At 37.5% G+C, this 23,792-nt stretch overlaps 1 protein-coding gene across 10 annotated transcripts in view; it reads left to right on the top strand.

The window, feature by feature from the left end:
• LOC122832119 (CD166 antigen homolog) overlaps positions 1–17,693 on the top strand; it is a 115,983-nt gene extending 98,290 nt beyond the window's left edge. For 4 of the 10 annotated variants that reach the window (XM_044118553.1, XM_044118557.1, XM_044118554.1 and 1 more), the window contains 10 exons: positions 365–489; positions 1,879–2,011; positions 2,378–2,490; positions 2,596–2,722; positions 4,521–4,642; positions 8,621–8,753; positions 10,972–11,001; positions 11,436–11,547; positions 15,127–15,261; positions 15,355–17,693. In XM_044118553.1, the coding sequence (XP_043974488.1) occupies positions 365–489; positions 1,879–2,011; positions 2,378–2,490; positions 2,596–2,722; positions 4,521–4,642; positions 8,621–8,753; positions 10,972–11,001; positions 11,436–11,547; positions 15,127–15,229 (998 nt within the window). In that variant the 3' untranslated portion in view covers positions 15,230–15,261; positions 15,355–17,693. Of the gene's footprint in view, positions 1–364; positions 490–1,878; positions 2,012–2,377; positions 2,491–2,595; positions 2,723–4,520; positions 4,643–8,620; positions 8,754–10,971; positions 11,002–11,435; positions 11,548–15,126; positions 15,274–15,354 lie in introns of all 10 variants that reach the window. The other 6 variants (XM_044118552.1, XM_044118559.1, XM_044118555.1 and 3 more) reach the window with 3 other exon arrangements.
• The last annotated feature ends 6,099 nt before the right edge of the window (positions 17,694–23,792 follow it).

Below are 23,792 nucleotides of genomic sequence, written 5' to 3'. Positions count from 1 at the left end.
AACTCACAGACTGGGTTCTAAAAGGTTGTTTGGGATTTTTTGTTTGTTTGCTTGTTTGTTTGAGGCAATACGTATTGAAGTTACCTACTGACTTCAGTCCAAAGTGGAATTTCATTTCTTATAAGAAATGAAATTCTTGAAAGAGTTTGCTTCAGAAGGAGCGGAAACTGCAAAGCTTTGAAAGGATCGTTCGCTCGAGTGCCTCCGATTATGGCAGTAATTCAGCCATCTTCATCTCCGCTCCGCTTTATTCTCGGTCATAACCAATACCGAGGTGCAGAGTTTGAGCTCGGCCTTCCACTCAGTCGAGGCGGGGCCCAATCTGAAAATCGGGATTTTTTTTTTTTTTTTTTTTACTGCACAGACTCCACAGAGAAGCTCGTCCTGGAGGTCATCTCAAATTCTCCACCCGTGGAGGGAAACGACGTGACTCTGAAGTGTGTGGCGGATGGAAACCCTCGTCCCACCAGCTTTAACTTTCATGTCAAGGTACGTAAAATCCAAACTTGTGAAGAAAACTCCGTCGTACATTTGTTTTGTTTTTTGGGTTTTTTTTGTCAGATCATTAAGAAAATCTAAATATCTAACCGAAATTACCTAAAACATGGTTTTCAGAAGCTACTCAAGCTATTTTGTTAATATTTGGAAAAGAAATTGGTCCTTAAACATAATAATTAATAGTTTTGGCTTTCTTTGTGAAATGTTTGCAATAATTGGTAATGACAAAATAGAGCTGGGATTAATCAAATGATTGGTTTTTGACCAATCCATAGTTTAGAGTGATGTCGGCACATCCAAGGCAGCCATCTTGTTTGACAAGCATGCTTTACAGCTTCTATTTATTTGGACTTTGGATTCAGGTCAACTCTACGATGGAATATTAGAGACACGTTAAGATTCTTCTTTTTTAATTCTTACAATAGTCATAATATTACAATACAATGGTACGGCAATAGAGTTGAGATGAAGAGAATAAATAATGTTGCCAGTCTGAAGCTCTATTAATAGAAGAATAAAGTAGTAATTTTAACTCTGACAGATTAAAACCAGAACAAAAATAGAAAATCTTTTAACACACCATCAAAATATCATGAGTAGCAGGACTTTGAAACGAAAGTTTTTATTCTGGTAATTTTATGACATTTTTCTGGTAAAATTGAGTCCTTGTTCTGCTAATATTATGTTCTCGAAATTAAACAAAAACTCCATCGTACAAAACACAGGAAGCACATTTTGAAATAAAAGCCACATTTTGAAAACATTTCCATTCATTTGTAGTTTCTCTTTCAGAAAAGAATCCAGTAAAAAAATGGATTAAAATCTCATCTGATATGTAAAATATAGATGTTATTTTTTAAGCCATATCATCCGGTCCTTTGTCCAAACTGTTTTAATTCTACCACATTAAAGGCTTTTTAAGTGTGAATAGCCAGAAAGTTAATTTAAGTCCAGACTTTAATTAGGCCGCTTCATAGCTATTCTTGTTCTTCTTAGAAGTCTCTCTTAGATGCTGCTCAACTAATTTGCATATCTTTTCTGTTCTTGAATTTCTGTATATTGGTCATAATACATTGTTTTGTTTTTTTTCTCAAGACCTTTTAGCCTACTTCCTGTTGTGAAACTAATGTAGGTAGTGACATCCAAAATCTTTGGTTAATGCTAATCTATTAGTAAGTCAACAATGGCGATTTACTAATAAATTAGTAAATTTAAATATTGGTTGTTTTTTATGAAATCTTCTACTGAAAGCTGCATTTTATATTTAGCTGGGAAACTTTTGTCCTTTTGATGATGCAAGACATTTAAATGTTGTAAAAAGAACGACACCGTGGCCTAACCGAGCCGACCTGCTGCTGCTGCGTGGAACTCTTTTTGCAGGGAAATGTGACGAAGGTGGAAAATTCAGACAATTACACCATCACAAACATCTCGCGCAACGACAGCGGCGAATACAAATGCTCTCTGATTGACCACCCCTCGATAGAAGCAGCCAAGAACATCGTAGTCCAGTGTAAGTAGTGTTTTGTTGTTTTACTTCCTTTTTTTTTTTAAGAAAAGCAACTGGAGTTTTGGCAATGTGTCTGCACGCCTGCAATATTATCTCTGTAATTTCCTCCTCTGCCTGCAGACTCTCTTTGCTAAAATGAGACGGGAAGGTTTTTTTTTTTTCTTGCTAGAGAAAAGGAAGTCCTAATATCTCCCTTTTGCCGGACCGTCCTTTAGTGATTTGCAGAGGCGGCCGTTGTGCGTCAGCCGCACGACTTCTAATAGGCTCCTTCTGTGAGCAGAGAGCGGAGCTGTGCGGATTGAGAACGGAAAACGCTTCCGCCCCAATCACACCTCTGAACTTTCTTTTCCACATCCTGTCTCCCTCCAGTCCTAGACGTCAAATTAAACCTGGATAAGACGGTCATCAGACGCGCAGGCGACTCTTTGAATCTAAGTGTCGGCATTGATTCCTCCGCAAAACCAACAGTCTCATGGACAAAGGTAAAAAAAAAAAAAAGCAATCTTTCTTAGAGCAGCGCTTACATCGATTATGACATGTTTGTGCTCGTTATTGAAAGTGCAGATTTTTCTATTCATTTGACTCAGGGGGGTGTTAAGATGAACAAAGAGCCCAAGATCGCCAAGCTTACCTACTCAGATGCCGGTTTGTATGAGTTGGAGGTGACGATGGGCCCCCTCAGCAGAAAGGCTTCTTTTCATCTGACTGTCGAAGGTACAGGTTAAAGGAAACGCTTTGTTGCTTAAAGTTTGCTGGGAAGATTTCTAATTCCCTTTTGTGCAGATGGGGAAAAAATAAAATAAAATCTCCTGCCTGTTTGAGCAGCTCAACACCAAAGAAATGAAGCGAAAGAATGGTAAACATCTCTGAAGCTCGACAAATGATTAAAGCGTGATTGAATTGATATAAATTAAAGCAAAGGAAAACAGTGAAGAGAGCTCTTTACAAACATAACTTAATTTCTGTAGAAGTAAAACATTCTTAACATAATGTTAATTTGCAAAAGAGGCATGATTAGGATTTCTCTTTTTTTACCTAAAACATTCAATGTTTCTATGGATGCACGCAAGAAAACAAAGAATTACAATTTTTAATTCCTTTGGAGATTTCTGACATGTTGTGATGTCACAACCTCATTTTTGAACATATTTTATTTGGATTTTATGTGACTGACAGACACAAACCTGAGACATAAATAAAACTGATCTAAAAGCGGCAAAGCGTGAAGACGGATCAGGAATAAAACTGTGGAGAAATGTCAAAGCAGAGTTAGGTTATAAAACAATATCCTAAGGTGTGACCATCTCAGAGAGAGTGTAGAACAACTACCAAGACATGGACGTCTGTCCAATCTGACAAGCCGGGCAATCAGACCAGCGGCCAAGAGACGCACAGTAACTTCAGAGAAGCTGCTGAGAATCACGAGTCAGACGAGACATGTTGCTGACATGAGCACAGTTAGTCATGAGTAAGGCTGCGCGGTGTATCGTAAATGTATCGTTCACGGCGGCGGAGAAAAAAGGCTCTGTCCAAAGTTCACAGAGTGATGGAAGCACAGATAGAAAAGAGTGGAAACAAGAAAATATGTATTGTGATTAATATTGTCACTGCAATATTTTCCAATACTGTCATTTCACATGATTTTCTATTAATGTGCCGCCCTAGTCATGAATAACCAAATTGACATTTATAGAAGAATGGGGGAAATTAAGGCCTTAAAATATCTTAAATCATTTTTTATTTTTTTTTAAATGCAGGTTGGCCTTAAGCATGTTCATCACAGGTATTAAATTTTGCAGTGGCAGGAATCTTTCTGGCAGCCAAACATTTGAGTGGCACACATTCATCTGCATTACATTCTTTGTTTTGAGCCGGTTGAGGCTACCGCTAACTAGCTGCTAGAAAACCCTTGTTAACTAGCTAGGTTTTTCTGTCTATCATGGGTAAGTGTAAATTACCAGCAGTTTGCTAACTAGCTGATAATGAATCTTTGCTTACCAGCTAGCTAGCTGGCTAGTAGCTAGCTGCCTACTGATACTAGCTGCTAATATACACTTTTTTGTGTGTTTTTTTGCGTCTACCATCTTGGTAGACTCCTATGACTTGTCCAGTCTGTTTATTGAATGTAGTATGGTTTGTTGTGCTATTAAATAAATCAAGAGAATTATATAAAAACGAGATTTTCTCACTTTATCTGTTTTATCTGACCTAACACTTTAGGGCAACCTAACCTGTCGTAGTGATTGCCTTTGCTGCTGGGATAAAATGCTATAAAAGAGGAAGAAAGAGCAATATTTGTTTTTATTCCCTGCATCCAGGTTCTTTGTTTATATTCCTAAAAAAATAAAAGAATCCCTTTGTGTCGTAGCAAATGTGGGTTCTTCCCAAAAATGCTATTCCTTCGAGTTGAGATTTTCCTCGTATCATTTTACATTTTGCCCACGAATGAAACGCGACCATGACAAATCACCTTCTGCTTCAGGTGTATCTGAATTGTTCCGTGCCGTTGCAGGTGCTCCGGTTATCAGAAAACTGGACGATCAGAACGACAAAGACGGCCACCGTAAAGTCTTAATTTGTGAGGCTGAAGGTTCCCCGAAGCCAGCTGTTTCCTGGAACATCAACGGCACCTTGGTATGCACACACACACACACACACACACACACACAGAAACACACACTCCCATGGAAACTCACCCCCCTCTCCAGGATTAAATGAAATTCTCTCCTGCATAATTTTTGCAATTTTTGTAGGGCATGTGTATAATATTTTATATAAGTGCACATATATTTATTCATAGTGGGTTCAGATTTTAGGCAGTTGCAGCCTGGACTTCTGTGCTGCTAGCAGGTGTTAGCTCCCTTGATAAAGATGTTTGGACGCCTTGAAATAAATATTTTGCTTAATTTTATTTAAATAAAATTTTTACAAGAATCCAACAATAAATACAATGTTGTTACGTTATTAGTTAACAAAATAACTGGTGCCAAAATTATCATTCCCCTAAAAACACTACAAAATAAGTCAATTTAAACTTTTATAAACCTTCTGTTTCACTGAGGGGAAAATCTGGAACTGTGAAACACAATGCTTACCACACACAGCAGGGATGTTTTAGAGAGATTAAAATAGTCATTAACACTTACTGATATGGAGCTGCAGTAGGAAAAGAGCATAAAAAAGAACTCTGGAGATATTGTGCAATAAAGGAATTTATACAATCATTTTCTCAATTTTGGCACCAGTGATTTTATAGAAAACAATTCTTCCTTTACTTAATATTTTCCCCAAATGAATAAATGCACAAGACTGAATTTTTCAAATCTTTTCATTATTAGTTTATGTTACTGCAATAGAAGATTCTTTTATTGTAAGACTTTTAAGTGTTACAGTGAGGAACGAGAGGACAGCTTAGAGGGTGAGGCTTACTGCATTAAAGGGGCGGTGTTATGTATTTTCCAGACATGTAGTACCATTTTATAGCACAATTAGGTAGCTATCTTACCTTAAGTTGTTCTAAAAATGCTGAATATATCAAGACTTAAGAGAAATTTGACTTTGCAGTTTGGCGCCTTGAAATTTGGCTTCTGTCTCTTTAAGAAGCCCCTGCTCTTTCCAGACCTCTGACTTCAGCAGTGCTTCTCATTACGCCGTTTACAAACATTCTTAGGAGCATTGCACTGAGAAATAGTTTGAATGATGAGGTCAGCTGAAGAGCAGCTCCACCAGGTGTTTGCTAGTTGCTGCTGTCGCTAGTCTGGAGTAGCCGAGTGTGGAAGATGCAGGGGTGGGATGCTCTGTGAGGGCGAGGCTCGGCAGGAGGCAGCAGCTCGAAGGAGGAGGTTTTGTGAGCGTAAGCCTTCAGACATCCCTGCGTGGTTGCCATGGGAGATTCAGGGATTTCTCAAAACATGCATGAAAGAATCAACGCAGCACTGCAGGTGTGTTTTTGATGAAGGTATAACATCATAACCTGATATAAAGCTAAAAAAAAAAGTCAATTTTACATAACACTGCCCCTTTAAGAAGTCAACATGCATCATGAGCGCTGTACCTCTACTAATTTGTCTTTGTTATAAAGCAGAAAGCTCACAGAGTCGTGTTATCTTCTTGGCTTCACTCTATATTTCCAAAACACTCGACTTTATGATTTTCTAAATGCCATTAGCTAAATTCAATTTAGCTGAATGCAAAGTGCCAGTGGAAGTTTTCCTTTTTTTTTCTTTTTTTTTTTTTTTTTTGCTAGAGTGCTTGGTGTGAACTGCAAAGTCTGTAGTTGCAACACAGAGACATGAAAGTCTGTAGATGTGAATACTGTGACAGCAGATCGGGATTCAAAGCTGTCGGAAGCGCTCAATGAGCAGCTCTTTTTATTTTGTATAACAAAATTGTTAGCCAGACAATGTATGGCATTTAATGTGACCCTGCAGATGATGAGCAGTGCTACACAATGAGGTGACAGTAAAAACTGAGCTCTTTCATGTCTCCTATGTTGTCCACAGGAGACAAAGAGAGGGGCTTTTGTGTTTTTTTTACTGTCCACTATCATTTCTTCTTTATGGTTGGCTAGTGAGACTGAAGCAGGAGGCAATTGATGTCATGTTATCCCTTACGGTATTCGTTAGATACAGAGTTAGGCCGTATTTGGGAAACTGAAAAGAAGCTTTATTCATCTTAGCCACATTTAAACCAACTAATTATAAAAGAAATGGCTGGCAACTCTGGCTAATAACTCCACATCTGACACAGGTCCCCACTTATCACCTGCACACGACTTATAGGCACAACTAATTCGTCGTATTTCAGAGAACTTATATAGAGTGAAGATGAATTGAGAATACATCCTGTTAGTGAGGAGAAATGTAGTACAGCGAATGGTGAGGGAAGGGAGGCGGGGGACAGACGGAGAGAGCTGCTGCTCTATACTTCATACAGTTGGAAGTATCTCCTGTAGCTTCAGCACTTTTTCTAGGTTCTCATTAAAAATAGCTTAAAACTGTAGAACAGTGTGTCCGAAAATATGTGCAGCTTTTTTAACTTTTGCTGAAACCTCAGTATGTCTTGATACCATAATCCATCTCAAAATCACATTACATTGGTACTTTTTCTTTTTTTTTAGCTTGTTTAGGTTCATTTTGTAACATAGCATTTGCAAAATTATTATTATTCTTTTAACATTAACAGAATATCAGCGAAATTTGTTGCACGTTTTTAATGGAAATGCAGCTAATGGTCGACATACTTGATGTGCATTGAGGTTTTGGATGAAATGTGATGTTTATGGCTTGTTTCATAATTGATGACTTTATGCTGCTTTTACGGAGTAAAGCACCTTGAACTGCCTTGTTGCTGAAATGTGCTGCACAAATAAACTTAACTCTGTAGTTTTTTCACTTTTGACATCCAATTTAATCTGGAGAAGGCTCCCTAGTTTATGCAGACCGATTCTAAATGTTTTTCACCACCCTGCCTTCTTTAACAAAGTACCATCCCATTCAAGTTTCCCGTGCTTCGACCTTGAGTTTCAGACAAACTTTTCAAGCCATTTAATGCAAAAAAAAATCGAAGAATCCTTTCAGCGTCCCAGAAGTTCCCCTTTAAAGCTCTGATATTTTCTTGGCGAATCAATTGCGGTTGTCATAGCAATTCATTCTGATACTGGTCTTTGATGCGAGAAGACAACATGTCTGCATCGCAGTGAACATGGAGGTTACAGCTGCTCCACTAAAGAACCCCCGATAATTAAACAAGGCGAAGGACTCTGAGAAATTCAAAAGAATCGACCAAAATCAAGCTTTTTTATTTTTTTTCTCCACGCGTGTCATTCTGCTTTTTTTTTTTCGACTGAAAAGAAAAGCAGTCGAGCCTCCTGCCTCTCCACATTAAAATTAAATCACTTTGTTTCTCCCGAGCTGCAACACGTCTGGACTGAACTGATCCGGTCTGAGCATTCTTGGGCGGTTATTCCAGGTGTTTTGAAAGAGTAGATTTTTTTTTTTTTTACTTTTTTCATTTTACTTTTCCTGAGGCTTAAACTCAGTATTTTGCAGCAGAGCACTATAAATACATCTTCCCCCAGCAGCCCCCGCCCCTCCTTTGTTCCTGTGGTCCACCTGCGTGCGCACTGATGGGCGAGCCTCTCAGAGAGGCACTGTGAAATACAGATGAACCTCAGGCGTGTGTGCGGGATTCTTTTCGGCTCTCTCGCCACAAAAATCCTAAACATCCTGAAGCTGTGTGCAATAATTTATCAGCTGTAAAGGTGTTCTCTTATCCTACAGTTAAAGTAATGCAGCTAGCTTCTTTTTTCCTCGATTTAACACTTCACGCCTAAACCAGTGTAGGGATCATTTTGGCTCGTTAGCGCATTCATCGCAAACGTCGCATCCTCTTTTTTGTGTGTGTTTGTTTGTAGAGGATGTGAACGGGGTGTTGGCAGTTTGTCTTTGTGTCTGGGGTTTTCCTCTGAGGCTTAGAAGTCTGTGTCCCACAGGCAGAGGCTGCTCCTTTTTGTCATGAGTAGAGGCTCGCTTTTGCTTAACTATAAAACGGTGCCACCTAGTGGCCCGGACAGGTATGTGAACACTAACGTTTTCTTTCTCGTTTTTTCAGATTGATGAGAAATCCTTCGACAATGGCACAATAAAACATAAGATCTCAGTGATGCCCTCTGCAAACCTGAGTGTAGCTTGTACAGTGTCCAATTTGTTTGGCATTGACACCAGAGTCATAACTGTGTCTTCTCGTAAGTAAAAAAGAGTGACTGCATGATCCTCTCTTATCTCTCTCTCTCTCTCTACTCCAAGTTGCTAGGAGTGCTGTCTTTCTAAATGTTTTTTTTTCCTATTTCATCCACTAACTCTTTGTGTCTGCATGCTCATATAACAAATACACGTGGAATATTTAATCAAGATATAATCAAATTTCTCTTTTAACTGGCTGATTCTTAAAATTGGATATTATCCTATTCGGTATTTTCAACTGTAGTACAGCTAAACTCCGCTTTTGGTCATGAAACACAGAACGTGACATTGACATTATTTCCAGACATCAAATTAAATCTAAAAATGGTGCCATATATCTGGTGTCATAATTAGAGATGCACTAATCTCAAATTCGAAATATCTATTTTTTTCTTTTGTTTATCTTTGATTTGATGACATAAAAGATATGATTGGCATTCAGAAATAAATTTCTTTTTGTCATTGGGTCAGGACAGTTGTTTAAATAGGAAGCAGAGACAGCAGCATTCACATGTAAAAGTGTCTCTGCTTCTTAACATAATGAAGATTAGTGCAACTAGAACTACTAAGACTCGCCAACTGTAATTTCCTTGAAAATGGAGATCTTGATCTTAAGCCTGAAATTTCTAAAAGACTGCCAACATTTTCAAATCCAGCTAAGCAGAGGCTGAAAGCTGAGAAGGACAAAGCAGGGCTGCTTTTTTTCTGTACCTCAGTGAGGAATTATGTACATTTGTACCATTCTTCAATAAATACCCATAAATATTACACAGCTGAAATGATTAATTGCATTAATCGCGATTAGTCGATTATTGAAGTAAGTTAGTAATAAATCATTAATTGGATTATACATTCAAAAAAGGCAATTTGCTGAAAGGACAACGTGCTCCAAAAAGGAACTGAATGATTCCTGTTTTGTATATTTTTCATTTTTTGTATTTGATTGATTGTCAAAATAATCGACAGAGCCGTCGACTACTAAAATAATTGTTAGTTGCAGCCCTAAAATACTGTGAAGATTTGTGCGAATACGAACGTCCCACAAATGTGTGACTGCGCGTCATTTGTTCAGCAATGGGTGAAGTATGGGAGATCGTCTAGCCTTCCTGTTACCTGCTATAAGTCTTGCTCTCCATGACTCTAACTAACATTCCTTTACATTTACTACACATATATAATGTTGGCAACTTCTGATATCTATATGCTTCCTTTGACATATTGTTTAATGTTGATACTGAAAATGGGCAACTTGGCGTTCAGTAAGTGATTATTGTTTGGGAGTTTTCAACGATCGGAGTCAGTCACGTGGAATGTTCCCCGTCAGCCGGCGACGTCTTGGTTCATATTTAGCCCTAACCTTTACAGAAGACATATTCGCAGGTCTTAGGGACCACAACTGTTTTTCTAAAACACCCGTCACATCTTATTTTAATCATTTAAACACTGAATATACCTAATATGCATCAAAAAGCACAGTGATAGCAACAGCAGAAGCTAACATCTTTGGTCTCATCTCCACTCTTGGCTGACAGCCAATCAGCGGAAAGGAAATGAACTGCTGCTGGACTGGCTGACTTTCACACGCCAACCAGTAATGTGTCAAGTAGCGTTGCAACCAAGTATTTTCACTTTCCAAAATGGTGTTTTGTTTTGACTATTTTGGATGTACTCTGCAGAGAAAATGAAACATGGAATGAGCAATTTTCTGCAAGTAGTGTAGAGAAAAATCTGCAAATGCTATTTTATGTGGTCAAGAAACTGAGAAGTTAATTGGCTAAAGATCTAACTTTCACAAAAAGATTAATCAACTGTATACTATTAATCACAGGATATGTAAAGTTTGGTTGTATATCCTGCAGTTTGTTGGTACACTGTTGTCCTTTTTTATGACACACCTTCACTGACACAATCTAAACGATGCATGCATTTGCACTGATTTTTTTAAGAAGTGTGCAGTGTTTACACCATGTTGTGCTCCTTCTTAATCATTCATCCCTGTTCGGAACGGCTTTTCACATCCTCTTTCCACCATGTTGGGATGCTGGATTTAATCTGTTCCCTCTTTGCATGCTGAACTAGAGTAGAAGTAGAGTAGTACGTTCTCTGGACGACCAACTTGGTTTTATGTTTTGTTTTGGGTTTTTTCCTTTGGTTTGTTTTTGTACCCACTCCCCTCCCCTTTTTGGTTGGACGTTAATATTATTTCATATCTGATTTCAGTATTTGAGGATGTGAAAGTGGATAAACGAGGTAAGTCGTAGCAGTCTTCTACGTCTAACGTCTGAGTTGGAATTATGTAGTGCCGACCGAAAGAAGGCTCTCGGGTCGAATGTGTATCCCTGCATCGCTTTGGGTTTTGCAACTAGTGAAGAAGTATTAGGCTGTTTCTGTGTTTTTTTAGTTATTTTTTTCTTTTTTTTTTAAAAATCGTAAGAGGAATAGAGCTACCAGCATCCTGGCAAGATGTCAACGATGATCATAATCCCATTGAGTGATTACATAAAACTGGAAAGCAACCTAACAGTCCAGTCAATAAATCACAGTCATGCTCAGCGCAGACGTGGCCATTCATCAATGCATTTAAAGCACATTGTTAGTTTTTTATTCTTTACGCGCACCCTGGACTTATTTTTCCCCACCAAAAACGGGTGTCAGGTCACCGATTGCTGTGGTTTGTCTTCCAGATTCTTCAGACGACGATGACAAAACCAAACTGGTTGTCGGAGTTGTAATCGGGCTCCTGGTCGCAGCGTTGGTTATAGGCACGGCCTACTGGATGTACATGAAGAAATCCAAGTAAGAAGACCACTTAAATCACAACCCTCGTAAAGTTTCCTAATTTATAAAGTTGCTTTTGCCAGAAGCCCATTACAATAATGAAGCAAATTTCCTGAAAAGCTTCCACACTTTGAATGATTAGCACATCAAACTGACTTTACGTCAAACCGGTTTCACTTTATTGTGTAAAATGGCATTGCTCCCAAAGGCTTAAAATAGATTCATGACAGAAAAACTTCTCCATTACCTTACCTTGCATTGTAGCTCTCTAAATAGCTTTAGAGAAACAGAAATCAATCCTGACCTGAGAGTTGACTCACAAGGGGGATTTCTGCAACCTTGAATAGTCTTGAACAACTTTACAACCAGCATGAAATCTCACGGGCTGTGGTATACAGTGGCCCTGAGGTGCAAACCACTTCAACATTAACGAAGCACAATTACAAATTACAAAAACACAACATTAACGGAAACGGAAAGGGTATGTCCCAGTTGGAGACGGGAGAAATCGCTGATTGGACGACAAGCTTTTGAACTGGAAGTTATCGCTTGAACGGATCGACTCGTTGTTGAGATACGTTAGAGCGTCCGCCATATTGAAAGTGGCTTATCTACCAGCAAGTTAATACAAATAAATGGACTGAACTTCATAACGTGCTATTCTGCAAAGTATTTCAAGTTAATGAATGCCACTGACACAATCTCTCACACATTATTATATAGGAATGAAAAAGAAAAAAGGACGTTTCAAACATTTTGATGTGATTATTTTATTGTTTTGGGGAACAATAATTACATTTGATACAGCTGATTCTCATCTATCGTTTTTATTGATGAACACACACACACCTTTACAGTGATGTATTCATAAACATATTAACACAATCCCATAATTCAATGTGCACTTGCTATTTCAAGATATGAATTAAAAAACATAACTTCATTTAAACTTTTAGGCATTTTATTGAAAAGACAAACTTTGATAATAGTTGTCAAACTTTAGCTACATATTTTTACTTATTACAGTGTAATATGTCAACTGTGCTACAGACATCAGTGTGAACAAAATCTAACAGACTGAATTATTTTTTAGTTTCTTTACATAAACTGTCATAATACCCTAATACTTAAAATTGAGATCTTTCGCTTAAATACACAAAAATTGAAAGAAAAAAAAGTGTGCAGTACATTACAAATTTATTTATATTATACTGGCAACACAGTATATATTATACTGACCAGCAGACCAGTTCAGTCTACTGGTCAAGCTGGGAGCAGTTTCTGTGACTGGGCCTTCTGAGACATCTGGCTGGCCACAGGTTAAAGCCAATGATCAAAATGATCTAACAGTGTAATAGAAAAAAATCCCTGATTCATTCACATTCAGAAAAAAAAAAAACATATCTTCACATGCTAAACACAATGTCTGTGTTTAGCATGTGAAGATATGCTCATTGTGGAGATGAGCTGTGAAACTGAAGGCCGAAGAAAACCAGCTCCAGCTCTGATCTTTATGGACCTGTCCTGACGAAATCCCCCGGTCTCCACGCTGCTCTCTGGATTCATGTGCTTTCAGTCCACTTCAGGTTCGCTGTTATATCAAACAAATTATTTTAATCTACATAAATTCTAAGAAACAATTTACAGACAACTGATGTACCTTATAGTAACCATGTTTGACCGCAGACAAACAGCCACTTGTCTTGCAAACTTCCAGGTAACCATGGCAACAATAAACAAACGGCAAAAGCGCCCATTACAGGTTTCTCATTGCCTCTCCCTCTTTAGAAAAACTACGCAGTGTAAAAAAAATGTTAGCTAAGCTAAGAAAATAGTCAGAGATGTTAACTGGGCCAATTTAGTTACAAAGGAAATATTTCTCTGTTGTTTAGAAGTCTGTTTCACCATGGAAATGCACAGTACTGGCCACAAAGTCAAGAAATTCTGCTCGTAAACTTACGTTATTATAATCTTTAATTCTTACCTGTGAAAGGTAAAGGCAGTGGGTCCACTTTGTACTGTAAAACGGTTGAAACTAGTCCACGCAGCACGTTTTCTCCACTGCCACTTTGAAGATGACGGTGACGTAAGTAGGACTGACGCGTATACGAATTATTGTGCTTCGTTAATGTTGTTGTGTTTGTGATTTTGTTGAAGTGGTTTGTACCTCAGGGCCACCGTAGTGGTAAGTGTTCCTAATTCACCAATAAGAAAAACTTTTTTCCATTAAAGACTTGCAGTGGACTGATGAGACTGGAACTTTGTGCTAAGTTTGTGTCCCATTTGATCTGACTTAGAAACATCCAAACATGGTGGATTAACATGGTAGTACTTTGGTCTTGATTATCCTGGAAGACGATATCTGGTATTCAGCTGAGTTACTCTTGGGTTACGGGGCAAAATCACCTCTGACTCAAATCAATGTAGTTTAAAAAACAGCAACAAATAGTTAAGACTGCCAAGTTTGAGCATGATGTACCAAACATTGTGGACATTTCTGAAGGAAATGCATTAAATGATTCCAGATCCAAGGAATTGCGATTTCCCTTCTCACTATTCTCAGAGTAAGAGCAATATAAAATTATTCCAACTTAAGTTTGTTGGCTTAAAATTTAGTTGTAAATAAATAAATGGAATGAATAGTACTGGTATACTGGCTCCCATTGGTACTTATTTATTACAACAATCTACAAACGATCATCTTATTCCCATGTGTCTTCTTCATTATTGTGGTTATAAGTAGTTGAGAAGCTTAACTGGCATTACTCTGAGACCTGCGGTTTGTGCTTTGACCTCCTGATCCTGCCCGCGGCAACAAAAACAACCACCTACTCCCGCTTGAATTGTCTCGGCTCCTGCAAAATCACATCTCCAGTGAGCTCCTCGACTTCATGCACTACCACGAGTTTGTTTGTTTTTGTTAACTTTTAGCTCTGACAGGATGGATTACTAAAACATTCAGCATGTCCTTAAATAGCCTTAAATTCATGTATCTAAAAACGAAGGCCTTTAAATGTCTTAAATTAATTTAAAAATATATAAGTTGGTCTTAAATATATTTATCACAGGGTTTAAATTTTGTCGTGCCAAGACTACTTAATCACATATTTTATTGTTTATTTTTCTCATGAGACTTTCCTGTCAGGCAAAAAGTTAAGTTGCATACAAACATATTCCTTGCGTCCTGTGACTCGAGAGGGTTGAGGCTACCGCTAACTAGCTGCGAATAATCCATTGCTAACTACTTGGCTAGCTTTTTTTGTGTCTGTCATGGCTAACTGTAACCCCTTGCTAGCTGGCTAGCTTTTTTGCATCTATCATGGGTAAGTGCAAATTAATGCCAGTTGCCTAACTATATGCTAATAAACCCTTGCTAGCTACTTAGCTAGCATTTTTTGTGTCTATCATGGGTAAGTGTAAATTACCCAGTTGGCATTCTGAGCAAAACAGCTTGGCAGTACTACTGTTTAAAATATACCATTTTCCTTTGTAGACAGGTTTTAAGTGTTTTATAGTAGCCTTGAAAAGGTTTTAGCTTTGAGTAGATAAAACCTGTAGGAACCCTGATGTTACATAATGAAATTTGAATCCTTATAGGCAAGGAAGCTGGAAAACTGGTGAGAAGGAGAATGGGTCTTCTGAGGAGGAGAAGAAGTTGGAGGAAAAGATGGAGGAGAACAGCCAGAAAGCCGACGTGTAAACAAAACCATTTCTGAAAGAGTGAAGTGAAAGGTAGAGACCAAGGTATTTTTATTTGTCTTTCTAACGTCCTGATATGACCACTGGCAAAATTTACGATAACCTTTATTTGACATTTCTTTCCAGTGAGGATGCAGAACTTTTGCACATTTCTCTTCACCTCAGTTCTGGGAAACATTACCGTTCATTTGGGATGACGACAACTTGGATTTGGTTTCAGGGACACTTTTACAAAAAAAAAAGAGAAAAAAAAGCATAATCCAGACATCCCTCACCCCCTCCACTAATTAAACAAAAAGAATGGATACTGTATGTGATACATAAGTTGTCTGCACTACTGATACATGTGTAAACTCGTCTACCATTAGGATTCATGTTTGTTAGAATGACATTTTTTGCAAAGGGAGAACATGCAGACCTTTCCTTTTGGGTTTCTTTTAGTTTGATGGAAGTGAAGTTACTCCTAGACGCGTCGCCTTCGCCGTAAGGATGCAGAGGCCTCCGTTAGTCCGTGTTTGACTCTTAGCTCTCAAGTATGTTGCGGGAGCTAAGAGATGTTTCCATTTCTTCTTAGTTTCATGCCATCTCAGGCCAGCCACCTCTGCCTTCAGCGTCAGTAGATAGTAGTAGTAAAATCTGTTTGTGCATTTATTTCACTTTGTAAATTTATCGGATGGAAAAATGTATCATGAGATCAGGGCCTTGAGTGCCTCGAGAAAGCATTCGTTTCCCCTTTGAGCCTTTCCATATTTTGTCATCATGTTGCAATCACAAACTTAAATGTGTTCTGTGGGACTTTTGTGATATTTGAACAATACAATACCCTTGGATTTAATTAAAGGGTGTCAGATTAAAGGGGTCTGAAAAAGTCAAGGATTTTTGGTCTAGTTTTTAGCCTTGGAATAAGACATTTCAACTTGTATGGCAAAATGTCTTCAGACATACACAGATTTCAACTTCACATTTAAATTGTACATATTGAATAAGAATTCATTCCAAGGCTTGAGTAATAATAAAATAAATAATAATAATAAAACAAAATCTTGTTCCACTGGCAGATTATTTCACCTACTAGTCTTTGTTCATAAACACCGAAGAATTGACTTGAAACAAGCTCATATTTCTTGCTGAAAAGTTACTTGCAAGTTAGTTTTCCCTTATTTCAATTGTACCAAGATATTTGCACTCAAAACTAAACCAAAGATACTTGACAAGATTTTCTTTCTTATTTTCAAGCATTTTTTTTTAAATGAGTCCATGACATTAAATACCCCCATTCCCCCCTAAAAATACAGATTAAAGCTTGTGGCGGTAACATGACAAATGTGGGGACAAAATGGAGTTCTTTAGATACTTTTACAAGGCACTGTATGTTCTCAGACGCAGCATTAGGTAAAAAAGGCAATATGATTTTCCATGTAAATTAGGAACTAGGTAATTTGTCACAAAGCTGTGTGGTGTTAATGAACATGTCTTTGGTTTTCTCTTTGTCTTTCCAGGAGATGAGATGAGATTATTTTTGCGTTTCTTTTTTTCTCGTTTTGTTTTGTTTTCTTACTGTCCGTGAACTGTGCGTTTGGCGTAACCACGGCACAACACAAAGAAGGTAGATTACTGGGAGAATGTACAGCACCCGCTCGACTTGCCTGGCTTTAGTTTCCGCTTCACGCATCTCTCTCACAACATGATCCCGTCGGCCTGCAGTTACGAGGGGACGTGTTAGTCTGTGGGAACTTTGAGTCTGGTGTCATCAGTTTTGCGCTCCACCAGTGTTTGAGGAATGATTGTTTCTTAAGTAGCCATGGCGTCACTTTGTGGAACTGGGGGATGGATAAGATGCGCGTCTCAAAGTAGCCTTTATGATATGTTTGCCTTCTTTTAAAAAAAAAAAAAAACAGAAAAAAAATCTACCTGTAACTACTTAAGTTTGTGATGTGCACTAGGGGTTCATGTTTCAAGTGTGTGTAGAATAGAATGGGATACGCGCAGCTGTACATGTCACGATTTTTGGTCCATTTTAAGAGCATTAGTAAAAACTGACAGGAAAAAATAAAATTGTTTTAACATTGGGGATGTAATTGTGAAGTGTGTGAATTTTATTTTCTTTATGCTATTTATATCATTCAAAATTAACAATCCTGGTAGGCGTATCGATTACCGTCACATATCTATGATTTAAACCGTCGCTAACTTGCTTGCAGACCTTACTAAAAAAAAATAAATCAAATCAAAAGAGATTAATTCATCAGTAGTTTGCGTCGAGTCTGGTTGAATTATATATCAAGCATGTTATAATCTCAGATCTCCAAACTGCTGTTTGTTGCCTACCTTGTGGGGAAAAAAACAACTATCAAATTGGAAGAATGACCAAAGAAAGTGAACATTGCCATGCAAGTATTGTAAATATCTGATGTTTGTTCTTTTTGTACTTTTGTTTAAAATAAAATGTACATTTTGAAAAGTTATGGTCACTGAATTTGTCACAGTTTTGTGTTTTCCTTTGCTTATTTTTCTAATTTTTTTCCCCCCTCATCTGATCATTTTTTTTGAAATAAAGAAAAACACACATGAGAGCTTAGATTCATTTCTTGTCTACATACACACAATACGGGGTCTCAACACTGTCAAGAGAAAGCCGACGCTTACTTGTGGCCTACTGCAAGTTAAGAGTGACGAAAAGTCTGAAATGAAAATTATGTTTTCTGTTGCAATTTTTTAAAAATAATTAAAAGACAAATAATTCCTTTATTTGTCTTTTAATGTCAGCATTTAATAAAATGCATGACCAGATATATTGTTAATGCAAGTTTAATCAGAATTTTCAATTTGTCTAACTTAAAAGTAATTACTGGACCGTCTGAGTGAAGATTGAGCAGAAATGTGTGCTTGTTCAACTGAGAACAGTTTTCTTGCATAATGTGAAATAACGTTTTGCCTGAAGTTACAGTATTAAATCATACCAGCTCACAATTCAAGACAAATGAGCTGCCATAACTAAAAATATATATATATACAATCTTCAAACGACCTGTCTCTTGTTATTAAATCATTCTAAAGAACTTTAATTGCCAAGTTAAAGCAAAAATAAAATTCTAGTTGACTAGTTGCATTTTCAAGGCAGCAGTTGAACCTTCATTTTCAAGTTAAACCACCTCCAAATGTTTTGCAGTGTGGATGACTCTGCCAGGAGCATGAAGTCCCTGATAAGTTGGTTCCTGCAGTGGTGCTTCTAAACCAAATTTACCAGAGGCAGGCAGGGTGGGGCCAGTGTTTTTTAATATTGTTTTTTTTTGTTTGTTTGTTGTTGTTTTTTTTATCGGACCACAGAACAAAAGATTTTTTAAAAACAGGGCTATATTTCTTCATTTAATATATTAAGTGAGCCAAAGACTCACTTGCAGCTCCTCAGCTACCGGTTGCAGAGCCTTGATCTAAATAATAATTTTTTTTTAAATCAGTAATTCTAACTCAAGCTAAAAGTGCAACTAAGTTGTCCAGAGGACTAGTTAGTTAAAGTTTCTGTGCCTTAAGAAGTTGAGTTAGCGTCTCTCCTGTGCAGTGGCACCGCCCCCTGTTGGCCAATGTCTGGAACCGCCCATGGATGGTATTTCTATTCCCGCCAATCGTCTGACAGCGGGATCGCGCTCAGTTCACAAGAAGAAACTAGTTTAATTTTGTTAGCAGGTTTTTCCTTACCCAGCTGATTACGGTATGTTTAGAAACCTTGTAATGCTTGGGATCGAGGGTTTGTGGTTAGGTAACGGAAACACTTTTTTCACATCCCACGAGTGTGATCAACAGCCGGATGTTGCCACTGGCGCAACCCACGAAGAAGAAGGCGGACAGGAAATAACTGGAGGATGATGCTTGATCAAACTTTGTGTGATTTCATTGATGTTTCCTGGAATTGGAAACATCAATGAAATAATGTATCAGCAGCATACAGTGGGTAAAAATTTATTCAAAGAAACGGGAGGAAAATATTCCAACTTTAAACCAAATGGATTAAGCCCACAAAGAATAGTGGATAATTTAAATACTTATAAAATTTATTAAACTTGGAGGGAATAAAAGACTTGTATATCATTTCATTCAGTACATTATCTTTAAAAAAAAGAATTAGTCAAAATCACTGACCTCTTAAGTGATTTTGCAAAAAATCAAGACCAATCAATGGGCATTTACTGAAGAATAAATTCATCCATCCATCCATTTTCTGTTCAGCCTTTGTCCCTAATGGGGTCAGGAGGGTTGTTGGTGTTTATCTCCAGCTACGTTCCGGGCGAGAGGCGGAGTTCACAGGTCGCCAGTCTGTCGCAGGGCAACACAGAGACACACAGTCTCTCCCACTCCCCTTTCCCCCACCATTTCCAACAACAGCTAATGATCATCGTCTGCAAATAAATAAAAAAATATGAAGAGTCTGGATATTTGACTTTTATTACGCTTCTCTATCTAAAGGTTAAACTCTTATCTTTGTCTCTGACCATGGAAGAGATATGCATAATAGATTGATCAAGTGAGCATTGAGCCCAACAAGACGGCTGCGATTGTTTTACACTTCGGCACACAGCAGAAAGTGTCTGCTTGTAACGTCAGAGTCAAAAATAAAAGTGTTACTTTGCAATAATAAAAGTGCTCAAAAGAAGAAAAAGCAAAACAAAAAACGAGCAACACCAGAATCATCCATACACGGTCTGTGTTTGCCGACTGGTTGACATGGAATCCTTCTGACCTGGAAACACCCCAGGGTTCGCCCAGGACGAGCTGAGTGGAGTTACTTCACAGAGAAATGTTTCCTGCTACCTCTGACTGCAACCTAATCTCACTTTTTAATCTCCCGTGAAAAGATGAGCAGCTTTACTTTGAATCGGCTGCTGATGACTGGTCTATGTGTTAGTACAAGGGTTATGAATGCATGTTCTTTTTTTAAAAAGTTGTTAAAGATATGATATGCTTCTGTTATCCTTATTAAATTAATAGAGGTGTCAATAATTACATTGCACTACAATGTTCTATGAAGTGATAAAACCCAATGATATTAACATCTTCAGAGTCTGAAATCCAAAAGAGGGGGATCAAGTCATCTGCCATCGACTCATCGTAATTTAGTCAGTACAGCAGAATGCTTTTTTTTTTTCACTTATGAGAAAATGCATGAATGACAAATTAGATATAATCAGAAGTGTATTTGTGGAAAAAATGTTATATATTCCTAAATTGGAATCCCCAAGGGAATATGTAAAAACAATAGTTTCTAGGATGGACCCTTGAGGGACACCGTAGTTATATTGCTGCTGCTGCTGCTGCTGCTGACAAATAAACATGTTGAATGAGATGTCAACCAAAAGTCAAAATTAGCAGTCACAGGGAAAATTAAATAGTATTTAGTTTTATATTCTAAGTATTTCAATAATTTTGTACGTTAATGATTTCGGCCGACCTAAAGGTCAGGTTGTTGTAAAACATGTTCATGTTCTAAATATTCAATTGTAGATCCTTTTGTATGGATTACTGCATCCATGCAGCGTGGAACGGAGGTGGTGAAACCGAGCTGCTGCTGAAGAGGGAAGAAAACTCATCTGCATTGTTGACTCTAGCGGAGTCCTTCATCTTCCTCTTGACAACACCCCATAGATTCTCTACCATGGTCATTAACTCAGTACTTTTGGCTCTGCCATCAAGGTGCCATGTTCTACTGGAAAATAACAGCATCTCCATAAAGTTTGTCAGTAGAAGGGAGCATGAAGTGCTCTAAAATGAACGAGAAGATGGCTGCAATGACTTTAGACTTGATAAAAACATAGCTTCACACCAGTTTGGATTCTGTTCCTCTTCACTCTGCAAAAACACAAAATCTTACCAAGTATTTGTGGTCTTCTTTCTAGTGCAAATAACTTGGTACACGTTAAGTAAGACGAAATGTCATAAAAAGTGACTTTTTAGCAAGATATTGCTAAAAATATTGACTTTTTCTTTTCTTTTTTCTTTAAGTCGATAAGTCCTTAATGTTGATGAAAAAGAAATAGTGCCACTGGCTGATTATTTCACTTAAACCACCATTTTGCCCATGGTATAAGTGAAATAATCTTCCAGTGAAACTAATACTTTTTAATTAATATTAAGGAATTATCAACTTAAAACAAGCTCATATTTCTTACTAAAAAGTTTCTTTTAAGTTAGTTTTGTCTTTTCTCAAGTTACAAAGACATCTACACTAGAAACTAGAAAGGTTTTGTGATTTTCTTTGGGGTAAGATTTGGGGGTTTTCAGCGCACTCTTCCTCCAGACTTTGGGATCTTGATTTCAAAGCCAAGTGAAAACTTCACCTTCATTTGAATAAAAAATAAAAAGGACTTTGGACCACTGAGCAGCAATTCAGTCATTTTCTCCCATCGTCCAGGTAAGACGTTTCTAATGTTGTCTCTATTTCAGGAGTGACTTAACACAATAACTATTACAGTTACAACTAACTAAGTCATTTTAGTGTAACCGTGGCTCCTTTGTTGTCTTTTTTGAATTAGAAGAGTGGGGGTTTGAGCACATGCTAAAGGATAATTGACCAAGACGTTGTGCTGCACAGGCCTTTTGTTGTGTAACTCTGTCACAATAAAAGTGAAGTGTAAAAAGTAAAAAGCTTAATGCTTAATCGTTTTCCAATTAAGCATTTAAAATTAAGTTTAAAATTGTTCCCTAGTAGATAATTAACAACTTGGAGGATTTAGGGAAGATTTCCTGAATATATTATTATTGTTCCAATACAAAAACCTCAGGTACACAAGATTGTTGGAATGTAAATTGTTTTATTTTAGTTATATTTTGTTTTTGGCAGGAATATGTTTTGACCCCTTGAGTTCTGCATGAGCTAGTTTTGGTTGTATTGTTTCAATTCCATCACAGGGAGAAATTAATATTATTTTCATCTCCGATGCATTAATTTGATGATGACTGTTACATGACATGATATTAGCAGGACATTATATCTTATTGCGTTTTTTTTTCCAGGTTGCTGGAAGAAATACATTTGGTTCTCTTAAGATATAAAACATTTTTGCTACTCTAGATAGTCCGTAAATTAATCTGTTACTGGACTCAACCTAGACTAAATTTAGAGCAAAAGAACAAAAGAAAAGAAAGAAATAATAAAAATCGGACGTCATCTAATCCACGCAATCAGCAGAGTTAAAGTGAGCCTCTGCTGCCATCCTGTGGCAACAGAGTATACTGTTCTCAAACAAGCTGGATGACTTTTTTGTTTCCTTCTTTCTTTGCTTTCTTGAACTTAAAAGAGGATGCATCTGCTAAAAAGCCCTCTAACATGGCTGATTAATCTCATGTGACTACTTGATTGTGGATAGAAATATCTCCACAGCAAGCAACTCATTGATAAGTATCACAAAATGTAACAAACATTTTTTGTGTTTTGGGAGGCAAATACTTTATTTTATTTTATTTTTTACACGGGGGTTTGGTTTGGATAAATGGTCTTCATTAATAAATTAACTCAATAATTTGGACCAAAAAAAATATTGTCTACATACTTAGCAATGTTTCGTTTTTAGTTATTTATCATGATAAAATAAACCATAACTGAACCACATTGCAATTTATTTACAAAGAAACAAACCAACCACTGATAGAAATAAACAGCAGAAGTTTTCGCTTTATGTTGATGATGTTATTAGTCCGGACTCAACAGTTCCATACTTGTAATACTACTACATTGTATTGACACTGTTACCTTCCTGTCAGGTTTCAACTTGGATAAATCAGAGGGGTTTTTTTTACCTTTATTACGTTGTTGTCCACCTACTACTTTTTTAAAAGTAGAAGTTCCGATGTTCTCCCAAGGGAATAAAATCCTTGACATCTTGATTACCCCCAACTACGACAAGATGGTCCAGGATCTACAGTCTTTATGGGGTAAAATTAATTTCCTTAAATTGATTATACCTCATATTATTAACTGTGTTTTAGCTCACGTCCCATTGAATATTATCAATCAAAGAAATTGACATAGATGCTAGCATTTCTTTGGGGTATAACTATCAACATTATTTAAGTAGCTACTTTTCCAAATTTCTAATGCGGCACCTTGTGGGACAATACGTTTATTTTTGTTGGAGCAGTGGCTGGCACAAGGAGGGAATTAAAAGTATTTCAGTCCTATACTTGTGTCTCAGCTGGCTGGCTATGATAGCCTCATGCTCTCTCAAAGACAAACTAGATCAGAGCTTTTAAAAAATGTGCAGCGTGGCCTCTTGGGGTGCGCCAGAGCTTTTCAGGGAGGGCGCAACATGAGGAGGAAAAAAAAGTAACTTCGGACATTTAGCCAACTTCACCTAGCCTACCCTAACCCGTTCATTCATCCAGTCACTGGGGGGCGCTCTTATAAAAGTTGGCCGTGCATGGCAGGAGTGGAGCTGTTTGCCTTTCACGTCCCAAAATTGGATGAAAACTTGATATGGAGTTACAAAATTTAGCGGTAAGTTGCTTGATATTTTGGATATTTCCCATTTTAACTCTTCTGACATACAGCAGATGGAACACTTTCCTGTATTATG

The sequence above is a fragment of the Gambusia affinis genome, linkage group LG06 (assembly GCF_019740435.1).
Source record: "Gambusia affinis linkage group LG06, SWU_Gaff_1.0, whole genome shotgun sequence".
NCBI lineage: Eukaryota > Metazoa > Chordata > Actinopteri > Cyprinodontiformes > Poeciliidae > Gambusia > Gambusia affinis.
Note: the sequence above shows the minus strand (reverse complement) of the source record. Positions and strands in the feature narration are given on the sequence as shown.